The sequence below is a fragment of the Staurois parvus genome, unplaced genomic scaffold, assembly GCF_062004578.1.
Source record: "Staurois parvus isolate SC_StPar_1 unplaced genomic scaffold, SC_StPar_1.0 ptg000090l, whole genome shotgun sequence".
NCBI classification, from domain to species: Eukaryota; Metazoa; Chordata; class Amphibia; order Anura; family Ranidae; genus Staurois; species Staurois parvus.
Window position 1 is genome coordinate 322404 of NW_028317886.1, and position 20946 is coordinate 343349.

At 40.3% G+C, this 20946-nt stretch overlaps 1 protein-coding gene across 1 annotated transcript in view; it reads left to right on the forward strand.

The window, feature by feature from the left end:
* Positions 1-20946, forward strand: part of LOC149468207 (palladin-like) — a 348477-nt gene that overhangs the window by 318979 nt on the left and 8552 nt on the right. Inside the window, exons 18-19 of the mRNA XM_089670345.1 lie at positions 10012-10219; positions 19070-19235. Of these exons, the coding sequence (XP_089526471.1) occupies positions 10012-10219; positions 19070-19235 (374 nt within the window). The remainder of the gene's footprint in view (positions 1-10011; positions 10220-19069; positions 19236-20946) is intronic.

The window sequence follows — 20946 nt, forward strand, 5'->3', positions numbered from 1 at the left end:
GGGCATCACAGTTTATGTACAGCAGGTTACTTATTGCCTTATCCCACCGACATTGAGATTCCAAAATCAATGTTCATATATATATATATATATATATATATATATATATATATATTTATTTATTTTATTTGAAAGATTGGTATTCATATATTCTGGTAAATAGCAGATTCATGTAACATTAATAATCACCTCCACACCATCCTATAGTAGAAGTACTGCTACAGGACGACGCGGGTGTGCAAAATCACGTATATATATATATATATATATATATATATATATATGTGATTTTGCAGTTCCAGGTAGGGGGCGCGGGGACCGACACCCAGCAGTCTCCGAGGATTTCCGACAGGGGAGAGACCTGCATGCAAACTATACAGATCTCTCCTCTGTCAGCTCCTGCACACCGCTTTGTATGGCTCTGCATAGCAGAGCCATACAAAGTAGTGTGCTAACAGTAAAACACACACACAGCTCACATAGTAAAACAGCACAGTTAACCCTTTGATCGCCCCACATGTTAACCCATTCCTGCCCAGTGCCATTAGTACAGTGTCAGTGCTTTTTATTAGCACTGATCACTGTATTAGTGTCACTGGGGATGTCAGTTCCCCCCAGTGTCAGAATGCCCGCTGCAGTTCTGCTATAAGTTACTGATCACCACCATTACTAGTAAAAGCTATAACTTTCACATAAACCAATTAATTTACATGTATTGAGATTTTTTTTTGGAAAGACATGTAGCAGAATGCATTTTGGCCTAAATGTATAATGCCATTTTGTTTTATTTTTTTTACTGGACATATTAAATAGTAAAAAGTCAAACATATATATAATTTTAAAATTTTTTATTTTTTTGTTTATAGCGCAAAAAATAAAAACCACACAGGTGATCAAATACCAATGAAAGAAATCTCTTTTTGTGGGAAAAAAAAGGACGTAAATTTCATTTGGGTGCAGCGTTGCATGAAAGCGCTATTGTCAGTTAAAGAAACGCAGCACCGTACCGCAAAAAATGGCCTGGTCAGGAAGGGGGGGGTGAATCTTCTGGAGGGCAAGTGGTTAATAACAATAGCGACATCCCCAGAAAGGAACAAAAATAAAGTTCAAAACAACAAAAGGAGAATAAAAAGATGTGATAATAGTATGGGTTTTTGTCAGGCACATGACTCCTTAAAATCAGGTTGAATATCAATGCGGGTCAGGGGCGGACTGACCATTTGGCCCGGGGTCAGTAGGGGGCCCCATGAGATGCCCCTGGTACCTTTTTCATAGGCTTTTTTGAGTTTGGGCAAGGACACAGGGGCCTCATGATCCCCTATTGCCCAGGGCTGCATGAGTTGTCAGTCCGCCCCTGATGCGGGTTATTCAGTTCAGAAAATGTGATGTAAAATTTTATGTGGGGAAAAAACCTTAAAGCATAACTAACGTTTTGGACAGAGTGGAGACGGATTAGAACACTTGTTAAGTTTGTATTGCAGTCTTTGCCCGTTAGCTAGATTTAACCTCTTATTTGTCCTGTTTACCATTAGCATTGAAAGTAAAAGAAACCCCAAACTTTGGGTTGTCCCCAGAAAAGTAATAGAGGAGAAATTTTGCAATGGCAACACCAATGGCCCCGAAGGAATTCCCTTAATTAGCAGAGATTTTATCACTTCCTGTTTTGTCTGAGACATAAAGTGAAGGTAAATCTCCCCAATGGGACACAGATGGCAAAAAATAATCTGACAGGTGTTATAACCTCCAATACTCTATCCAAAATGAAAAAAAAAAAAACAGTTTTGCCTATAGTTCTGCTTTAACTGAAGAGTTGTGTAACGGATTAAATAAAGCCACCTTTTTAATGTAAAAATAAAGCGGACATAAATTAATAATTAAACAGGGATAGAAAAAAAGAGGTGAAGAAAAGACAAGAAGGGAAAAAAAAGGGATAGGATAGAGTTTCTGACTGAAGGATTCAACTAGCTATTTTTAGTTGGCTATTCTGTCCAAAAAATTAGTCCATGATGACCACAGGTCTCAAAATTTGCAGAAATCCTCATTAGCAATCACCAGCAACTTCTTCATTTGCATAATGGAGTTTACTTCATTAACCCATTCTCAAATAGATGGTTCAGTGGGGGATTTCCAATGCCTAGTGATTAAGGCTAAACCAGCCAAATGAAAAAATCTGAATAAACTCTTCTTGATATTTTGAATCCTTCCTCTCCATGCTCCATGATACCATAATCAATGTTATTTACTTTACCTGTCAGGGATCAGAATGTTAGGGGTGATCAGTGTAAGTCCCCTGTGCTTAAACTGGGCATACTCATTACAGGCTGATTGTATATAGTTTCAAGGTCTACCTGCTTGGATTTACATTCAGTGGATTGTTTACTTAGATTCTGCACTACAAAACTAAAAGGAATTTTATGGAGTGGTTTGATCACATTGTTATGTATGTAGTGAATTTTACTTAGATGTTGGACAAAGATTTGGCTTAATAGCACAACATTCCAGTAAATCCAAAGACTAAAGAATCACAAAGTCATGGTGGAATTTTAAAGGCAGCACAAGAGCTAACAATTGACGATAAAAATGTGATTATTTTAATCTTCAATTGTTAGCTTGTGTGGTACCCTTAAAATTTTTAACCTAGCTAATATTCTCCTTAAATGTGCCTCAAGGAATTTAATCACTGCACAGGGAAAATTGTGGTGTGCAATCTGCTTTTTGTTTATGGAAGTTAGAGGTTGTAAAGCTTATTTTTCTAAAAACAACAAACAAGTTATAATTACCTGCACTGTGCAATGGTATTGCACAGAGTAGCCCCAAATCTCCTCCTCTGGGGTCCCCTGCTAGCACTCCTGGCTCCTCCACTTCTTTGTGTGCCGCCATAGGAAGGTGCTTCCTATGGGGTGCACGTGCAGGCTTTCTCCTGAGCTGTGCGGTGTGTGCCCATAGATACAGAGCGCAGCTTGGCCCCTCTCTAACTGCTCTCTACTCACAGGATTATAATGCAATCAGCAGGAGCCAATGGCTTCCGCTGCTGCCTCTCTGTCCTGTGAATGCAAGGAGAGAGATGAACAGATGGGCACAGCGCTGGAGTGAGGAGGTAAGTTCTTAGGAGGTGAGCTATACAAGCACTGGGACATTTTTATCCCTAATGCAGAGAATGGATTAAGGTAAACAATGTTTTGCTTTTACAACCACTTTACCTAAAACCTTTTTCAATGTTTCTAGTGAAAGTTGTGCCTTAAGCCTCTAATATTTATAGATTGGAATTGTGTGACGCTCACATCTGTTATACCTGTCATACAAGCACCTGTTTGCCCCATTATGATTCAGCATGTCAAATGTATTTTAATGGAAATCCAATGTTCTACCTATCTCCTATATCCTTTTTATAAACGACATTCTGAGTTCATTTCCAAGCAATATCACCACATATGTTTACACAACTGCTGCTAGCACAACAGGTGACCATCCGTCTTTGTTTTCTGGAAGCTCAAACACCACTGGAGGCAAAAATATCATACAATGCTTCTGAGAGATTAATACTATGTAGGAGGAATGTAGAAAGTTAAACATCAGGGGAATGCAATTAGAGATTATTGGGGCATGTGTAATGAGGTAATGTTTCAAAGAGGGAATTGTCCCACATTTCTTCCTGCTTCTTGAAACCTTCCCATGGGAAAGGAAACTCGAGCAAATCCTGTGACATTCATAATAGGAGAGCAGGTAATAGATCCAGACGAAGTGGAAAGACAAATTAGCAGCTCTTGCCTTTTGTCACATAAAGCTGTTTAGACGTACAGTGTTTCTGAAGTTAAATCTCCATATTAGTAAACAGTAGAATCAGTGCTGACTTTGAACTATGACAGTGAATACATCTACAGCAGAAAACAAGGAGAATTTCTAGAAAAGTTGTAAGCAGTTTCTGCAGACTGAAGCAAAGTTAATGCAGATTCATCTCCAGTAAGCCTGCTACCAATCAGTGGCCTTGTATGAACTGCATGTTAAAGAGACCCTGTCACTGACTTAACCAATTCCAGGAAGAAGCAATGAAACAACAAATGTTTCAATTTATGATTTGCAGTGTTTTTCTTTTTTCATAAGTTTTTCTTTTATTCGTGTACAATATGCCTTTCAACTTGCTAGTAAATTTGACTAGTCAGTTCCCCAGCATAGCCCTCTGTGCTGGCCAAGCTGCTTTGCTCCTCCCTTCACCTACCTATAATGTATTTATTTATTACAGTTACTTATATAGCACTGTCAATTTACGCAGCGCTTTACATATATATCATACATTCACATCAGTCCCTAACGCTCAAGGAGTGTACAATCGAAGGTCCCTAATTCACATTCATACTTGGGAGGAAACCGGGAGTACCCGGAGGAAACCTACGCAGTACAGGGAGAACATGAAAACTTTGCAGGTAGTGCCGTGGTTGGGATTCGAACCAATGACCCTAGTGCTGCTAGCCAGAAGTTCTAACCACTTAGCCTATAAAACCTTTTATGTAGCCACCAGCAAAGGTGTCAAGGGAAATACTATCGAGTGCCACCTAGATGATAGCTCGGCCTCTGAGTCTGCTGGGGCTGCTCACACCACATCCCAGATTATGGTGTCAAGCAGTCTCAGGGCTTTTGGATGTCTACACAAGGGAGGATTTTACAGGTAGAAAACAAAACAAACTTTCCAGCTATCCAGCAAAAAAAACAAAACCAAAACAAAAAAAAAACAACCAAACAAACAAATGACACGGTCTATCAATTGTAATTGCACAACATTTGCAATATATTTTCTGCATGGCCTCTTTGTATGATGCAGTGCTAAAGCCGGCAATACATGATTTTTGTTTTTCGTTCAACCACTGGGTTTAATATAAAAAAATAGCTGATTCTCCCATCCATACATTTGATGTGAATTGGGGAATCCCTCTCACTGAGCTATTGTAGCAGGGTGCCATCCCCTCCAGCACAATACAATGAACAGTGTTGCCAGCTACAGCCAGAAAAAAACAGACAGGCTGGTTGTACACAAATCAATCAAAAGATCAACTTTTATACAGTCAGCTATTCCATACACGAATCGACATTCGGTTGGTCCCTGCAGAACCGGCCAAATTTTGATCCATGCATGGCCTGTGATGAAATATGGATGTCAGACCACCTCCCTCTTCACCAAGCTGTAACAAAAGACTGGCCAACCTCATCCCGCAACAACAATGCCACTCAGACCCACACTGCACAAAGATTTTCCAGATTGCGGGAGCACAATCTAGGTGCCAACAGACTGAGTGCGATTGTCACTGGTTTTAGTTAACTAAGCAATTAACTATTTAAACTGCCACCATCGACTTTTACCAGAGTCAAAAACTTCCACAAGTTTAGCAATAACACTTATGATTTTAAAATAAATGTCTATACACACACTGTTACCACAGACAGATTTATTCAGAGATTTGTCATATACAGTAACGCTCTTCAAGAGACAGGAATTCTTTCAGTTTGCGTTAGAGCCTTAGAGACAATTTCAACACTAAAATAGGGTTTAATAATGAAATGGTCAAAATGGTCCATATAAAATATTTACAAAAAAAAGATATTACAAAGAGACAACAATGCAACAGAGAAATAAAAAAGAGCTGAGGGTAAGAATACTTAAAAATGTCATGGTTTCAGCAGAGTTCATTGGATAAGCAAAGATGGTACAGTGGCTCTCTCAAGTCCAGTTAGGTGTTCCTTTGTTTGATCTTAAACAGCTGTCAACATTTTTTTCTTCACATCAAGGGGTGGTGTTGGCAGAGATCATCTTACCAATCATCCTAAATACAGTTTTCTATAATTATTCATATTTCTGAATACCTACTGTTTACAGACTGCTAACATGCATATTATTGTCCAGTGTGCAATCTGCGTCAGAATTAATAAAAATATGACAAGTTTCAGATGTCTACTTCACCTAGGAGGCTAAGGGGCTCCATTGGTTCCCCATATTGTCTCATATAGGGATGTTTGGACGTGAAACAAAACAAATTAACTGAGGAAAGTAAGTTTGTCCTTCCTATGGCTGTGCTGTTATTATTTCATGAGTTATTTATTTTTTATTTTATTTATTTCAGGTACTTATATAGCACTGTCAATTTACGCAGCGCTTTACATATATATTGTACATTCACTTCAGTCCCTAACCCTCAAGGGGCGTACAATCTAAGGTCCCTAACTCACATTCATATACAAGGGCCACTTTAGACAGGATCCAATTAACCTACCAGCATGTCTTTGGAGTGTGGGTGGAAACCGGAGTACCTGGAGGAAACCCACGCAGGCACAGGGAGAACATGCAAACTCCAGGCAGGAGGTGCCGTGGCTGGGATTCGAACCAACAACCCTAGTACTGCCAGGCAGAAGTGCTAACCATTTAGCCATTGTGCTGCCCAATGAAATATACTGAAGTTTTAGAGTGTTTGCTGATAACCAGTCTTTTATAAATGTGGATTTCTATGGTATTTACTATAGGGGGAAGAGCTGCAAGTGTCAGGTAACACTCCATTACTCAAGCTTGTGAGGGTGATGGTTTTATTAGGGTTTTCAGATGCAAATGTGGATTGGTTAATGGAAAAGGCTGGTGTGTATGTCCAATGAATGGACTGATAAGAAGGTGCTGGCATCAGTTAACAGTTCTGAATTCCATGAATTGAAGGAGGAGGAAGGGGCATTGTCACTACACCTGTGTCTCTGGTTCAACACAGAAAAGATAGTGACAAGTACAATGTAATGGCTGCATAAGAAACAACATGGCTGCTACACACATAGCTATTCATGTGCCCAGTATGCACAACCATTACATGTCTGACTTAATTGTAGTCTGTAAGAGTCTCCATGTGTGAGCATATATAGTAATGGATACATTAAGGGCAGGTATACATTCTTCTTTAAAGGTGCAGGGACACCTCCTTGGAAGCCCAGCAGAGTACAGTGGCAGCTGAAGGCGTCCAATGTGTTATTTCACTAGTTATTTGTGTGTATATTCATGTAGGAATGATGCGTGACTCTGACTGTTCTGTGCCTCCCGGGTGGCTAGACACAGCCCTCTGTATGGATATATGGATCTGAAGGCCTGTGTGAATGAGCCCTTAGTGTTGCCATGTGTTTGCAGACACCATGGGGGAGATTTACTAAAACTGGTGCACACAGAATCTGGTGCATCTGTGCAAAGTAACCAATCAGCTTCTAGCTTGTTCAGTAAAGCTTTGCCAATAGAGCCTAGAAAGTGATTGGCTACTATGCACAGCTGCACCAGATGCTTTGTGCACCAGTTTTAGTACATCTCCCCCATTGTGTTGCATTTTGCAAAGGACTTGTAGGATTTTTTACCAATGAACAACATTTATTTATTATTTATTTATTACAGGTACTTATATAGTGCTGTCAATTTACGCAGCGCTTTACACATATATTGTGCATTCACATCAGTCCCTAACCCTCAAGGGGTGTACAATCTAAGGTCATTAGGTATATACAACATAACTAATTTAATTAAACAGCTGACACTGCAAAATGCATTTCTTTAGTTTTAATTGCTCTACAAGTAAGGGTATATATGTTGACTTAGGTGTGTTAACCTTGACTTAGTAGCTTTTTTTTCCCTTTAGTTAATTCATTTTGTGTGGACAAAGCTTAAGTGAATAGCTGTAAAGAAATGCAATAAAATAAACTGCCCACTGCTTACATCATATTTTCACTGCTGTTAGGTTGAACAAAAAAAGGACAACTATACTTTTATATACATGGTTACCTTCCCCAGCACCCTCCAAAGCTTTATACTCACCTGTCCACGTTCCTGCCAGATCCAAGCTGTGTGGTCCACGGGAAGATGCACAGCCAGTGCTGCTAACCCTCTAGCCAGGAGGGATTCTTCTATGGAGACAACTTATCTGTAGGAATTAATGGGATTTTCTTTGGGCATGCACAGAAAAACCAAGTACTCATAGTGTGGATCTCACAGAAAAATGGACAGATGAGTTTAAATCTCTGTGGAGGGTTCAGGGAAAAGGGGGGGGGGGGTAACTTAAATGATAGTTTTACAAAAATATTTCTGTAAGTACTATTATATACACTGCTCAAAAAAATTAAAGGAACACTTTGAAAACACATCAGATCTTAATGGGGAAAAATATCATGCTGGATATCTATACTGATATGGACTGGGTAATGTGTTGGGAATGTAAGGATGCCCCATCGTTTGTAGGTTGATAATTTTCATTTCCATCATAGGACTGAATTCGAAGAGACCCCGAAAATCAAAGTAAAAAAATGATGCAGCAGGCTAGTCCATTTTGCTGAAATTTCATTGCAGCAACTCAAAATGGTACTCAGTAGTTTGTATGGCCCCCACATGCTTGTATACATGCCTGACAATGTCGGGGCATGCTCCTAATGAGACGATGGATGGTGTCCTGGGGTACTTCCTCCCAGATCTGGACCAGGGCATCACTGAGCTCCTGGACAGTCTGAGGCGCTACCTGGCGGTGGCGGATGGATCGAAACATGATATCCCAGAGGTGTTCTTTTGGATTTAGGTCAGGTGAGCGTGGGGGCCATTCAATGGTAACAATTCCTTCATCCTCCAGGAACTGCCTGCATACTCTCACCACATGAGGCCAAGCATTGTGCACCAGGAGGAACCCAGGACCCACTGCACCAGTGTAGGGTCAGACAATGGGTCCAAGAATTTCATCCCAATACCTAATGGCAGTCAGGGTGCCATTGTCTAGCCTGTAGAGGTCTGTGCGTCCGTCCATGGATATGCCTCCCACCACCAAAGCGGTCATGCTGAACGATGTTACAGGCAGCATAACATTCTCCATACCCTTTCACGTCTGTCACATGTGCTCAGGGTGAGCCTGCTCTCATCTGTGAAAAGCACAGGATGCCAGTGGCGGACTTGCCAATTCTGGTGTTCAAATGCCAATCGAACACAGGGCCCACTAGAGGACGTCGGGGCACTCAGACCACGCTTATGAAGTCTGCTTCTGATTGTTTGGCCAGAGACATTCACACCAGTGGCTTACTGGAGGTCATTTTGTAGGGCTCTGGCAGTGCTCACCCTGTTCCTCCTTGCACAAAGGAGCAGATACCGGTCCTGCTGATAGGTTAAGGACCTTCTACGGCCCTGTCCAGCTCTCCAAGAGTAACTGCCTTTCTCCTGGAATCTCCTCCATGCTCTTGAGACTGTGTTAGGAGACACAGCAAACCTTCTGGCAATGGCATGTATTGACATGCCATCCTGAAGAAGTTCGACTGCCTGTGCAACCTCTGTAGGGTCCATGTATCACCTCTTGCTTTCAGTAATGACACTGACCCTAGCCAAATGCAAAACTGGTGAAAAACCGTAGGAAAAGATGAGTAGGGAAAAAGATGTCAGTCAGTGGCCTCCACCTGTAAAACCATTCCTGTTTTGGGGGTTGTCTCATTGTTGCCCATTTAGTGCACCTGTTGTTAATTTAACACCAAAGCTGCTGAAACTGATTAACAACCCCCTCTGCTATTTAACTGACCAGATCAATATCCCAGAAGTTTAATTGACTTGATGCTATACTCTGATTAAAAAGTGTTCCTTTAATTTTTTTGAGCAGTGTAGTTTGAATATGCATTATAATTGAAACCGTTATAGCATGCATAGAAATAACAGTATAGACTGAATACCAGCAAAACATGGATGGTTTCAAAATTAATATAACCTCTAGTTGCAATCAGTCAGTTACATCCTGGGGTCCACAAATGCAGCCAAACATAATTTTTAATGCTGACTCATTAAGGAGATAAGAGAAAGTACTTGTATTCTGTGTTATCACTGCTATAGATTCTGATAGGATGGTTCATACGTTTTTATATCTGTATTTTAACAGTTGTTTTAGATGATTTTAACTGATACAAGGTATCATCATAGTTTAGGCAGCATGTGAAACAGATAATAATTCACTGATAATGACATCTATTTATTTGGCTGTAAAACCTTAGGTGAGTGGATTACCAACCCCTGACCTGAGCTGGCAGCTAAATGGCAGACCTGTCCGTCCAGACAACAATCACAAGATGCTGGTGCGTGAGAATGGAGTGCACTCCCTGATCATTGAGCCAGTGACCAGCAGAGACGCTGGAATATACACTTGTGTGGCCTCGAACCGAGCTGGACAGAACTCATTCAGCCTGGAACTTATTGTGGCTGGTAAGTGATTTTTTTTTCACTATTAGGGCCCAGTTTACACCAGTGTGTTTTTCGTGTGGTGCATTAAAAAAAATCCTACTTTCTGCATGTACTTATATCATTAAAACGTGCATTATATAGAGTTCAACAGCAAGGCATGTTTAAGGCACACTGCACTAGTGTGAACTGGGTCTTATATCAGACGTTTGTTTTGTATCTAGGGATATGAGGTCATTGTTACCCTGAAAATGTTAAAGCATAGGTAGAAAATATAATTTCTTAATTTAACCTGATGAACTCCACAGCTCTTATTTTACTATGAATTTTCACATCGATTTAATATACAGCAATTTTTTCCTTCATTCTTATTGAACAAAATCATACATGCATCATTATAGCTTTTGTGGTGTATAAATTAACATTCCCTATTAAAAACAATTCTAGAGAGGATGGGCAGCACAAAAGAACATTGAATATAATCAAAACCCTGAATTTTTCCTAATGTGATACATTCCAGTGTCCAGTTATGTTTACTTTAATACTACAAAATAAATGTTCCTAAGTCACGCTATAACGTATGTGTATGCTGATTGAAGAAGCTTACAATTTGCATGCAGGCAAACACTGTGCAACACTCTTTTGAATCACAGGGCTACTGCAGATATTACATGTATTTCCAGTTTATTTGCAGTACATGTATTGTAAAGAGTTAGAATTTATGATGTCAGTCTTTGTTCTGATGCTAGAAACATTTTCTGTATGCATTTTGCACCTAGCATCACGTGAGCTGGCTGGTGAAACAGGACCTTGCTTTGTGCACTGCACTGTCATGTTGGAACAGGAAGGGGTCATCCCCAAACTGTTCCCACAAAGCTGGGAGCATGAAATTGTTCAAAATGTCTTGGTATGCTGACGCCTAAAGTTAATATAACCAGAACCTCCTACTGATCTATGTTTTGTGAGTGTTACATGAGCACATCAAATCTCTGCAAACTTCCCTAAATACGTACATGTGGCAGGGAAAGAAACCTTGAAGTATGATCGGGGGGATAGGAATAGGGAGGGTTCTGAATAAGTAAAGCAACTTGGGGAGAATGGACATTTTGAAGGCGGCAAGTCTACCTGCCCAGGAAAGTTTGTGCTTTTGAAGGACTTGCAACTCCCTGTGCATTTTTGAGAGAAATGGAATGTAGTTGGCCAAAAATAGGGATACAATTAACTAAATCAGTTAAAGGTCTCAGTAGGATATACTGGAATTGTCCCATACAAACCAGAACTGATGCTGTAGTATATTTCTAGTGATACCATCGAGGCCTAGATTTAATATTACAGATTTACTCTTGACTTTATAATACGATACTCTACTAAACCATTGTAAAGTATGGTAAAACTCTGCCAGAGAAAAAGATGGGTTGGTAAGAAGGAGTATAAGGTCATCTACAAACAGACTGATTTTGTGTGTGATGGAATCGATAAACTTGTTATGTAGGGGTTGGAACGAATGTGTTCTGCTAGGGGTTCCATAAGAAGATTGAAAATTAGTGGAAATAATGGGCATCCTTGCCTCGTTTCATTTGTTATTTGGAAGGGAAGTGATAGCATATTTGAAGTGTACACTTTAGCTGATGGGGTAGTGTAGAGGGCAAGAATTGCGCTGAGGATGGGGCCGTGAAAAAGAAATTTGAGTAGCACCTGAGGAGCCTCAGATGAAGTCAGAAGCTACATGGACATAAACTGGAAGCTACGGAGTGGCCATTTTGTAGAAGGTTTTTCATACTGTTTGCTATTTGAATACATGCTGAGACACCTTGCTTTTTTGTAAGTGCAATTTTATTATTTAAGAGTCACATCCCTATCATTGCCTACTACACTATTTGATTGTACTATGCTACATGTTATGATGCTATTGAGAATCAGATGCTTTGTGGAGTGAGAGGAGCCCTCTTTTCTATGCGAATGGATCTTTATTGTCTGGTAAAGTGCATGGGATGTGAGGTGGCAGTCAGTGTGTTCACTAACACTGGGAACTTATAATGTAAGGAGAACACGAATAGAGTGAGTATATTGTTTTGAAGATATGACACTATATGCAATTCCTTCGGAGGTATATTTCCTATGTGAAAGTGGACAGACCTAGGAGCTTAACCATGAAGGAAGGTGGAATTTGTGGAAGCTTTTTCATATTTATGGGAAAGTAAGAGTAAAGATGACAGATGGTTAGAAGTGTACGCACGGTGGAGTGATTTTTGCACTTATCAAGCACTATTTTTGTAAGTGCGTTTTTTTGTGTTACATATCATACGTTGTAGATAATGCACTATATGCAATTTTTATTTCTTTGAGGGTATTAAACGGAGGAAGAGGAATCTATCACTTGTGGAGGAAGTATATCCAATAAAAATATATCCACACTTTTGGGTGTTTAGGTCACGGAGACGCTAAGAGTTGGACTGTGTGTTTTGGACTTTCGGGGGAGAAAGTAATTTTTTGGCGTCTGGAGTCTATTGTGTTAGTACTTAGTATCACACCGATATATTCACTTACTTACGGTATATGTCCAGAATACTGTTGGAATTCTATTGGCTGTGATCAGTGGATATAAGCTGTAAATAACATATTACATTTTGAGTACAATATGTTGAGAACATCTTCTGCTTTGCAATTTGAAAATCACTTCACAAGAGCATTTATAAAATCATTACAATTTGCCAGATACAACCTTTTAGTAATATCTAGCAGAAAACCAAATCTATTACAATTCTGCTGTTCATCATGCCCAAGGATTAACAGAAGGGCAGTTGGTATTAGTATAGTTTTGAAGTAATAAAACCTGAAAGGGGCACATAGTTCTAGGTTAAAACATCCCTTCCCCTGTAATTGTGTGGGGCCAACCTGATATACATCAACATGAATAGCTACCACATGGCTGAATAACTGAAATTTTTACTAAGCTACAATTTGAACTTTTATGGTTCCTAAGTGTGTGTTTTGAATATTGGTTGTGACAATATTCATTGACTTAGTTGAGTAGATCCACTGCAGTGTGGCAGCTGATTAGGGGAGTGAAACTGCAAATCAGTACACTGAAACTAATCTTGCTCATCCTGGGGTTGTCACCCTACCAGTTTAATAAGTGGCTTGGCTGAACATAGGACTATATGCCAGTTCTAGTAATTGAAAAGAGACACAAATAATGAATTTGGGCATTTTTTTCTAGGAAAGGCGTAACCGCAACATTTATCAATATTCTTTACTCCCTGCTGGTTAGTTTCATAGAATAGAACAAACATGTAGTGCTAAGTTCTAACTCCCTGAAGTCCATGTGTAGCTTCTCTTTTAACTGGGAAAGTGGTGTTGAGAGGTTCTCCTGGCACATTGGGTTTGTAAAGCTGTAATGTCGCACAGCCCTCCACAGCAGAAAACGTATACACTCAGCTTCAATCTTCAGTTTAGGAGTCAGAATTCACTACAAAGAATGACTCATGCATACAAGCACCCTTTATGGCCGGCACGTTTCCATTTGTCTCTGTTTCCAATATAAGTGTGTTCTTTGTGTAACTATGGTGACATGGCATAGGACCGAGCTGTTTTCTGTCTACCAATCCAGCATGGGAGATTGGGGACTCCCTGTTTCTTTTTTGGCACCAATGTTACAACTCACAGCTATTTTAGTGCATTTGGTTTATGATTTCTGGTTAAATGAAAAATGTAGGCAGTTCTAGAGATGCAGACGTCTTTACTGTGCACTTGTACATAATGGCACCTCAAGACCTTTTATGGCCAAGAAAAATCTACACACAGGCTGGAAAGTATTGCATTCACGCTGCTTGTCAACTGTTTGTAGTAGTTCCTGGCAGGGTTTCCGTGTATTTATAATGGTTTTTAGCACGTCAATTTTTTCCTAAGACGGAAGTACAGTACATGCAAAGACAAATAACACTGTATAGTATACAGCTTGCTATATGTCTAGATTAGCATGTGAGTCTTTATTTAGTTCAGAAGTGCATTCAGTTTCAGAAATCCCCATAGAGCAGCATTTTTTAACCTTTTAACATGGAGTAATCATAAATTAAATTTAGCAGTCAGGTAATTCCAATATTATATACAGCTCATGATACATCAGCATGGTGGTCAGTAGGATGTTCCTTACATTAGGAGACAGCAGTGGTACAACTCCCAGGGCCGCAAAGGTCGCACTTGAGACCAGGCCCTGTAGTTCCACCACTGTGGAGGGGCCCAAAGCCAACATAGACGTCTGTGTGAAATCACGGCACTGAGTGCCGGTAATTAGGCTGACGGGCGCTACTGTGAGAACCAGGGACACTTGCCCCGAATCTCTTGCGGGGTGCCAAGGGTCCCATGCAGGACAATCACCCCCTCTGTGGCAGTCGGCATCCCCACCCACTGCTTGCACACATAACAACGGAGATCCTACCCTCTCCTTCTCGGCTCTGATTTTCTCATGAACACAGACAGAAGGGGCCGGGAAGAAGGGATATTGCGCTGATATTCTGAGGTCTGCAACCTAGAAGGGGAGCATTAATAAAGGATATACACCTGGAGGAGAGATAGGGGGATGGTAAGAGGATATATAGTGTGGGGAGGGGTACTTTGGGAGGGGAGAGGACTTGTGCAGGGGGGAGGGGGTGTCAGATTTGAGATCTCCTTCACCTCACCCTCCCCTCCCACACTGGTGTACCCCTGCCAGTTACTGAAACCAAATATCAGAGCTTGTTTTGGCACTGGACTCCAGGATTCATGCAATATCGTTCGATTTGTGTGTGTGACCCTGCTGCGACCCTGTGGTGGTGGGCGATATTTGGGGGAAGACGGATTTCTGCTGGAGGGGATTGGGGGGAAGGATTCCATTTGGGAAGGGCCCCGTGGCTGATGGAAAGGGCCCAATGGTCAGGGGGGCCCTTCATGGTTTCTTGCACTGGGGCCCTGAAGGTTCTACACTGTGCACAATTATAAGGAAAGTGAGTATCTTGACCAAATCATCACTTTTATGCATATTGTCCAATTCCAAGCTGTATAAACTTGAATGCTTATTGGATTTAAGCATATCAGGTGATGTGTATTTGTGTAATGAGGGAGGGTGTGGCCTAAGGAGATCAACACCCTATATCAATGTGTGCATAATTATTAGGCAGCTGATTTTCCTCTGGCAAAATGGTTAAAAAAAAAAGAGATTTAACTGACTCTAAAAAGTCACAAATTGTAAAAAGTCTTTCAAAGGGATGCAGCACTCTTGAAATTGCTAAGATATTGGGACGTGATCACAGAACCAACAAACGTTTTGTGGCAAATAGTCAACAGGGTCACAAGAAACATGTTGAGAAAAAGACGCAAATTAACTGCCAAAGATTTGAGAAGAATCAAACGTAAAGCTACCAGGAACCCATTATCCTCCAGTACTGTCCAGAACTAGCCCTGTGACAACGTGCACTTGCCACGAAACGTGTTAGGGAGATGCTACTTCACCTACCACTACTACCCATATGGTCCACACCTTGATACGGGCGGCCATCTTTGGAATTGTTTATTGTAAGTGCTTCATTTGTTTATTACTCCTTAATAAAAGTTATTACACTATCGGAAGCCTCTCTTTTGGGTTTATTTCTGAGCCCTGAAGGTGATTCCTGTTCCTTGAGCGCATACCGCACCCCTGGAGGTCGCTGACACAAAAGGATTCCACTACACACTGGATGAGCGTTTATTCCACTGGATACCTGGTAATGCCACAACTGGAGAGGACGCAGATGTTTCTGGTGACCACAGCAGAGACGACCACCACTCCGGCGGGTTTCCTGATCCATTGACCAGGAGTAGGTCATTTTACTCTAATGCGCTACTATCTGCGCTATCTGGTTAGTGCATTCTACAGCCATACTTCCTACCACAGATGTCACAGATTTATTTTTGTCACTCCAATGATATATTGACTTTGACACCTATGTCACTATTTACACCTTTCTAACCAGGAGAATGTTGTAGTATTGGTTGCTTAAACCATTACTTTTATGCTAGCTGCGTTTATATCTATCTAGGTGGTCACACTTCACCGTGAGACAGACCTGTCTACTCTAGCGCTGCATGTTTTTTTATTTGTGACTGTCCAGAACTAAAACCTACCTGGAGTGCCTAGAAGTACAAGGTGTTCAGTGCTCAGAGACATTGCCAAAGTAAGGAAGGCTGAAACCCAACCACCACTGAACAAGACACATAAGTTGAAACATTAAGACTGGGCCAAGAAATATCTGAAGACAGATTTCTCAAAGGTTTCAAAGACTGATGAGATGAGAGTGACTCTTGACGGGCGAGATGAATGGGCCTGTGGCTGGATCAGTAATGGGCACAGAACTCCACTTCAACTCAGACTGCAGCAAGATGAAGGTGAGGTACTGGTATGGGCTGGTATTTTTAAAGATGAGCTACAGTAATTGGACCTTTTTGGATTGAAGATAGACTCAAAATCAACTCCCAAACCTACTTCCAGTTTTTAGAAGATACTTTCATCAAGCAGTGGTACAGGAAAATGTCTGCATCTTTCAAGAAGACCATGATATTTATGCAGGACAATGCTCCATCGCATGGATCGAAGAACTCCACTGCGTGGCTAGTCAGTAAAGGCCTTAACGATGAAAGAATACTGACATGGCCCCCATTCTCCCCTGACCTAAAACCTATTGAGAACATGTGGGCCCTTCTTAAATGGGAGATTTACAGTGAAGGAAAGTAGTACACCTCTCTGAACAGTGTCTTGGAGGCTGTGGTTGTTGCTGCACAAAAAGTTGATTGTCAACAGATCAAGAAGCTGACAGACTCCATGAATGAAAGGCATATGACTGTTATTGAAAAGAAGGGTGGCTATATTGGTCACTGATTTTTTTGAAATGTCAGAAATGTTTATTTGTTTAGTTTGAGTTATTATTATTATACAGGATTTATATAGCGCCAACAGTTGCTCAGTGCTTTACAATATAACGGGAGACAATACAGCAACAATACAGTTCAATCCAAGAAGGATAGGAGGGCCTGATCCTTGGAGCTTACAATCTAGAAGTTTGTTTATTTTAATCTGTTAAAGTGAGGATAATAAACAAACAAATGAGATGGGAACATTTTTCATTTAGCTGCATAATAATCCTGCACACTAATAGTTGCCCAATAATTGTTCATACAGATATTCTCATAAGAAAGCCAATACCTTAATTTTGCTTTCTTAAATATTCAGGTTTGAGGTGTAGTAACATTTGACCAAGAATACTGTAGTTGTTCAATAATGAAATTATTCCTAAAAAATGCAACTTGCCTAATAATTGTGCACACAGTGTAGTTACACCTCTGGGAGACCATGTGAAAAATGGCCACATTACAGATCACTAAAAAAATGATGGGCGTCATTGGTTGCTCAAGGAACTCCTAGCAACCGCTCGAAGAATCCCAACATTCCACAGAACCCTGCTGTATAGTGTTTATCACGGTCTATATATTTGCTTCAGAGCTGTTCAAGGGACTTACATTGGAACCTGGCTATGCACATTAAATAGCCTTAAAAAAAAGAAAAAAAAAAGAAACGTTTATATTGTTTCACTGTAAGCTATCACAAGAAAACATCATCATCCATGTGTCATTTTCCAGCACAGGTTATAATAAGATTGCTGGTTACCAGGCCATAAACACAATACTTGTCTGATACAGAGTTATAAATGGTGTCCTTTCCTTGTACAATACCAGACTCCCTTTTGCTCCAGCTACAGGTTGTACTACCTGTTTGGTGCCTTGTGCTGCCTGCTACCAGCGCGGAGACAAGGTCCTACTGCACCCAAAGTGAGGATGGCAAAATGTGCATCTTCCCCAAAGCTATTTAATTTGGTGCTACAAAAAAGGACTAAGAAATTAAAATAAGAGGATGAAGATATTAGTTTAAACTAAAAGGGATAAAATGTTCTTAAAGTTCTCAGATGCGAATGGCTATAACAGGAAGAGCTGTGCCCACCAAAGCTAATGATGCATATCAAGGGATGTCATTGATGGCAATAAAAAAACCCCACACAACTCTTCCAGACAAACTAAGCTGTTTTTTTTCGTGGTGAGCCTTTGTTTTTTTTTTGTTTTTAGATTTATGTTTCTTTCTGCATCTCAGGATTTGCAGTGTGATAAATGTCCAATTCAAACTTTATTAGTTGATTCTAATCTTAAACATTACGTCAGATATGTCCTTGACAACATTTCTTGGAAGATTCTCTAATTGTCAAAACAAATATCTGCCAGATTGCCAACAAAAATATGTTGCCTGCATACAGTTCGCCAAGATACTGGCACCAAAATGTTTGCAGGAAAATTAAGTGAACAAAACTGCAGGTGACAAATATGTGATGTATGAATCCTCATGTATCTGCTAAGTGAATGAAAGTCTCCTAAAATGATTTACTTTTGATGGAGGGAAATGGTTGTATGGGCTTTGGTGATAAAGAGACATTTGTAGCCCTGTCATTGTATCCAACACTTTGGTGTACCTCTTATAATTACCTCCATTTACTGCTTTTGTCCTTTTAAATCTGGTGTCCTTTCGACCTCATTGGAGGGGAGGAACCAGTGAAAGTAGAAGATCAGAAATGGAACAATTGAAATTACTGCAGGTGCAAATGATAATCTAAACTGATACTCCCTCTGCTCTCATGAATGTCCAACTTCAGAAGTTGTTGGTAGGGAGCTTCAGTAATGCATTTACAGATATACCTTTGTATGTATGTATTCTGCAACCGTGTTCTCTGAAATAAGTGAAAACAACATACAACTGATACATAGAATGATGATATGAAAATGATTGGTTAATAATTGTGTTGGATTTTCTATTTTCAACAGCGAGAGATGCTCATAAGCCACCTGTGTTCATAGAAAAGCTCCAGAATACAGGAGTGGCAGAAGGATATCCAGTGAGGCTGGAGTGCCGTATCTCAGGAAGTCCCCCACCCCAGATATTCTGGAAGAAAGAAAATGAATCGCTGACATACAACACTGACAGAGTCAGGTACCTGTCTAAAGATGGTTGTGAAAATAAGCTGTTTTAGAATAGAGTATGATCAATGACAGATGCATTCTTCAAACATTAAAGTACGTCAAGGGTAAATTAAAAAAAACATATGTAGTATATCTCCATAATGTAGACACATTTCTCCATGCTTTATCCCTTTAAAGATCCTGCAAGTACAGAAAAATACCTGTTGCTCTGGCAGAAATGCATTCAACTTTTTAGCCCTGTTGTGCGCTGGCAACACACAAAGGATTTATGTGGATGGAGTGGTGTCAGCCCTGCCCAGTGTTTTCTGCTAAACCACTCCACTCCCAGCTCTCTACAACATAAAAGCTAATTAATCAGTAGTGCATAAGAACGAGGAGGACTGTGATAACACAGCAAATGTGCAGAGGACATAGGCCAGTTCTGAATGTCTGAAAAGAACAACAGTTTTTTTAGCACTTAGAAACATAAGATAACTAGATTAGTTATTTGTAATATAGCATTTAACAGACCAAAAAGGAGCAAATAAGAGAAGCTGAAATGCAAAAAGGGAATTTCAACCTTCCTGACTCAAGAAGCCTGAGGAGTGCCAACTCAACAGCCAAGGTCATGTATGCTTCCTCAATAAAAGTCGAAAAGCACAAAAATTTTATGAGTCTGGCTTAGATCCTCTTCTGTCTCTCTACTAATAATCAGCAGCACCAAAATGCAAGGTCAGCACATTTTGACTTTAGCCTAGGTTCACACTATTGTGGGCCGTGTGACCCGTGTTAGCTTGAGTACAGTGAATGGGCTGCTGTGCCCACATTTCCTGCAGGAAAAAAGTACATGCACCTTTTTAAAAACGCGGCCGCAGGGAAACCACATGGTCTTTTTGACCATGTGTTTTCCCTGAGGTTCCCACACCCGCAAATGCGCTACGGGCTGTGATGCGTGGGGGTGCCATTCAGAATAAATGACCGCCCCACGAGTCTCTTGGCTGCGGTTGGTTGCAGGTGCAGGAACAGGTGCAGACTGCAGGCAAGTGTGAACCAGTGTTGTTTCGTTGATGAAAATATTTTTGTCATAATTTTCGTCAGCGGCATGTTTCCGGAGAAGAAACCCAAACGAAAATGACTCTGAATTTTTGGCAATTGATGAAAACTATGTCAAAAATTGGAATTGATTTCGCTGACAAAAATTATGATGAAATCTTGTCAACGAATGAAAATGGATCAAGAATGTGAGGGAAGGACGTTTTACTTATAAAGACATTACATAACAGCTAAATCTGTGTAGTTTATTGAAATCTTAATTCCATAAATAACATGGAAACAGCATACAGGGTACACACTGCTCAAGGCTGACCTGCAAGAAATATCATGCTGCTGGATGTGACTGTGTGCCAGCTTGGTTTGCAAGCAAGATCAGTGAACATGAGGAAAAGAAGTAGTGGCACTGAATAAGCACCAAAGGAGTGTGGAACACGTCTACAGATGTCCTCAGAGTAGTGTTGCTACTTTTATTCCTCATGTTCACCATAAAAAAATGTGTTAGACTTTTTCTACTACAGGAGTGTATGAGTTTAGAAAGTCTAGAGAAATGCTTAAATAATGCATTACAATTTAACTAAACCCATTAGATTTTAATTGACTAAAAAGTTCTGCAGATTTTAGTCAACTGAGTTCTGAGTGAAACATTTCATAAACTCTTCCCATTCACACACAGGACAGACACTGCTCTT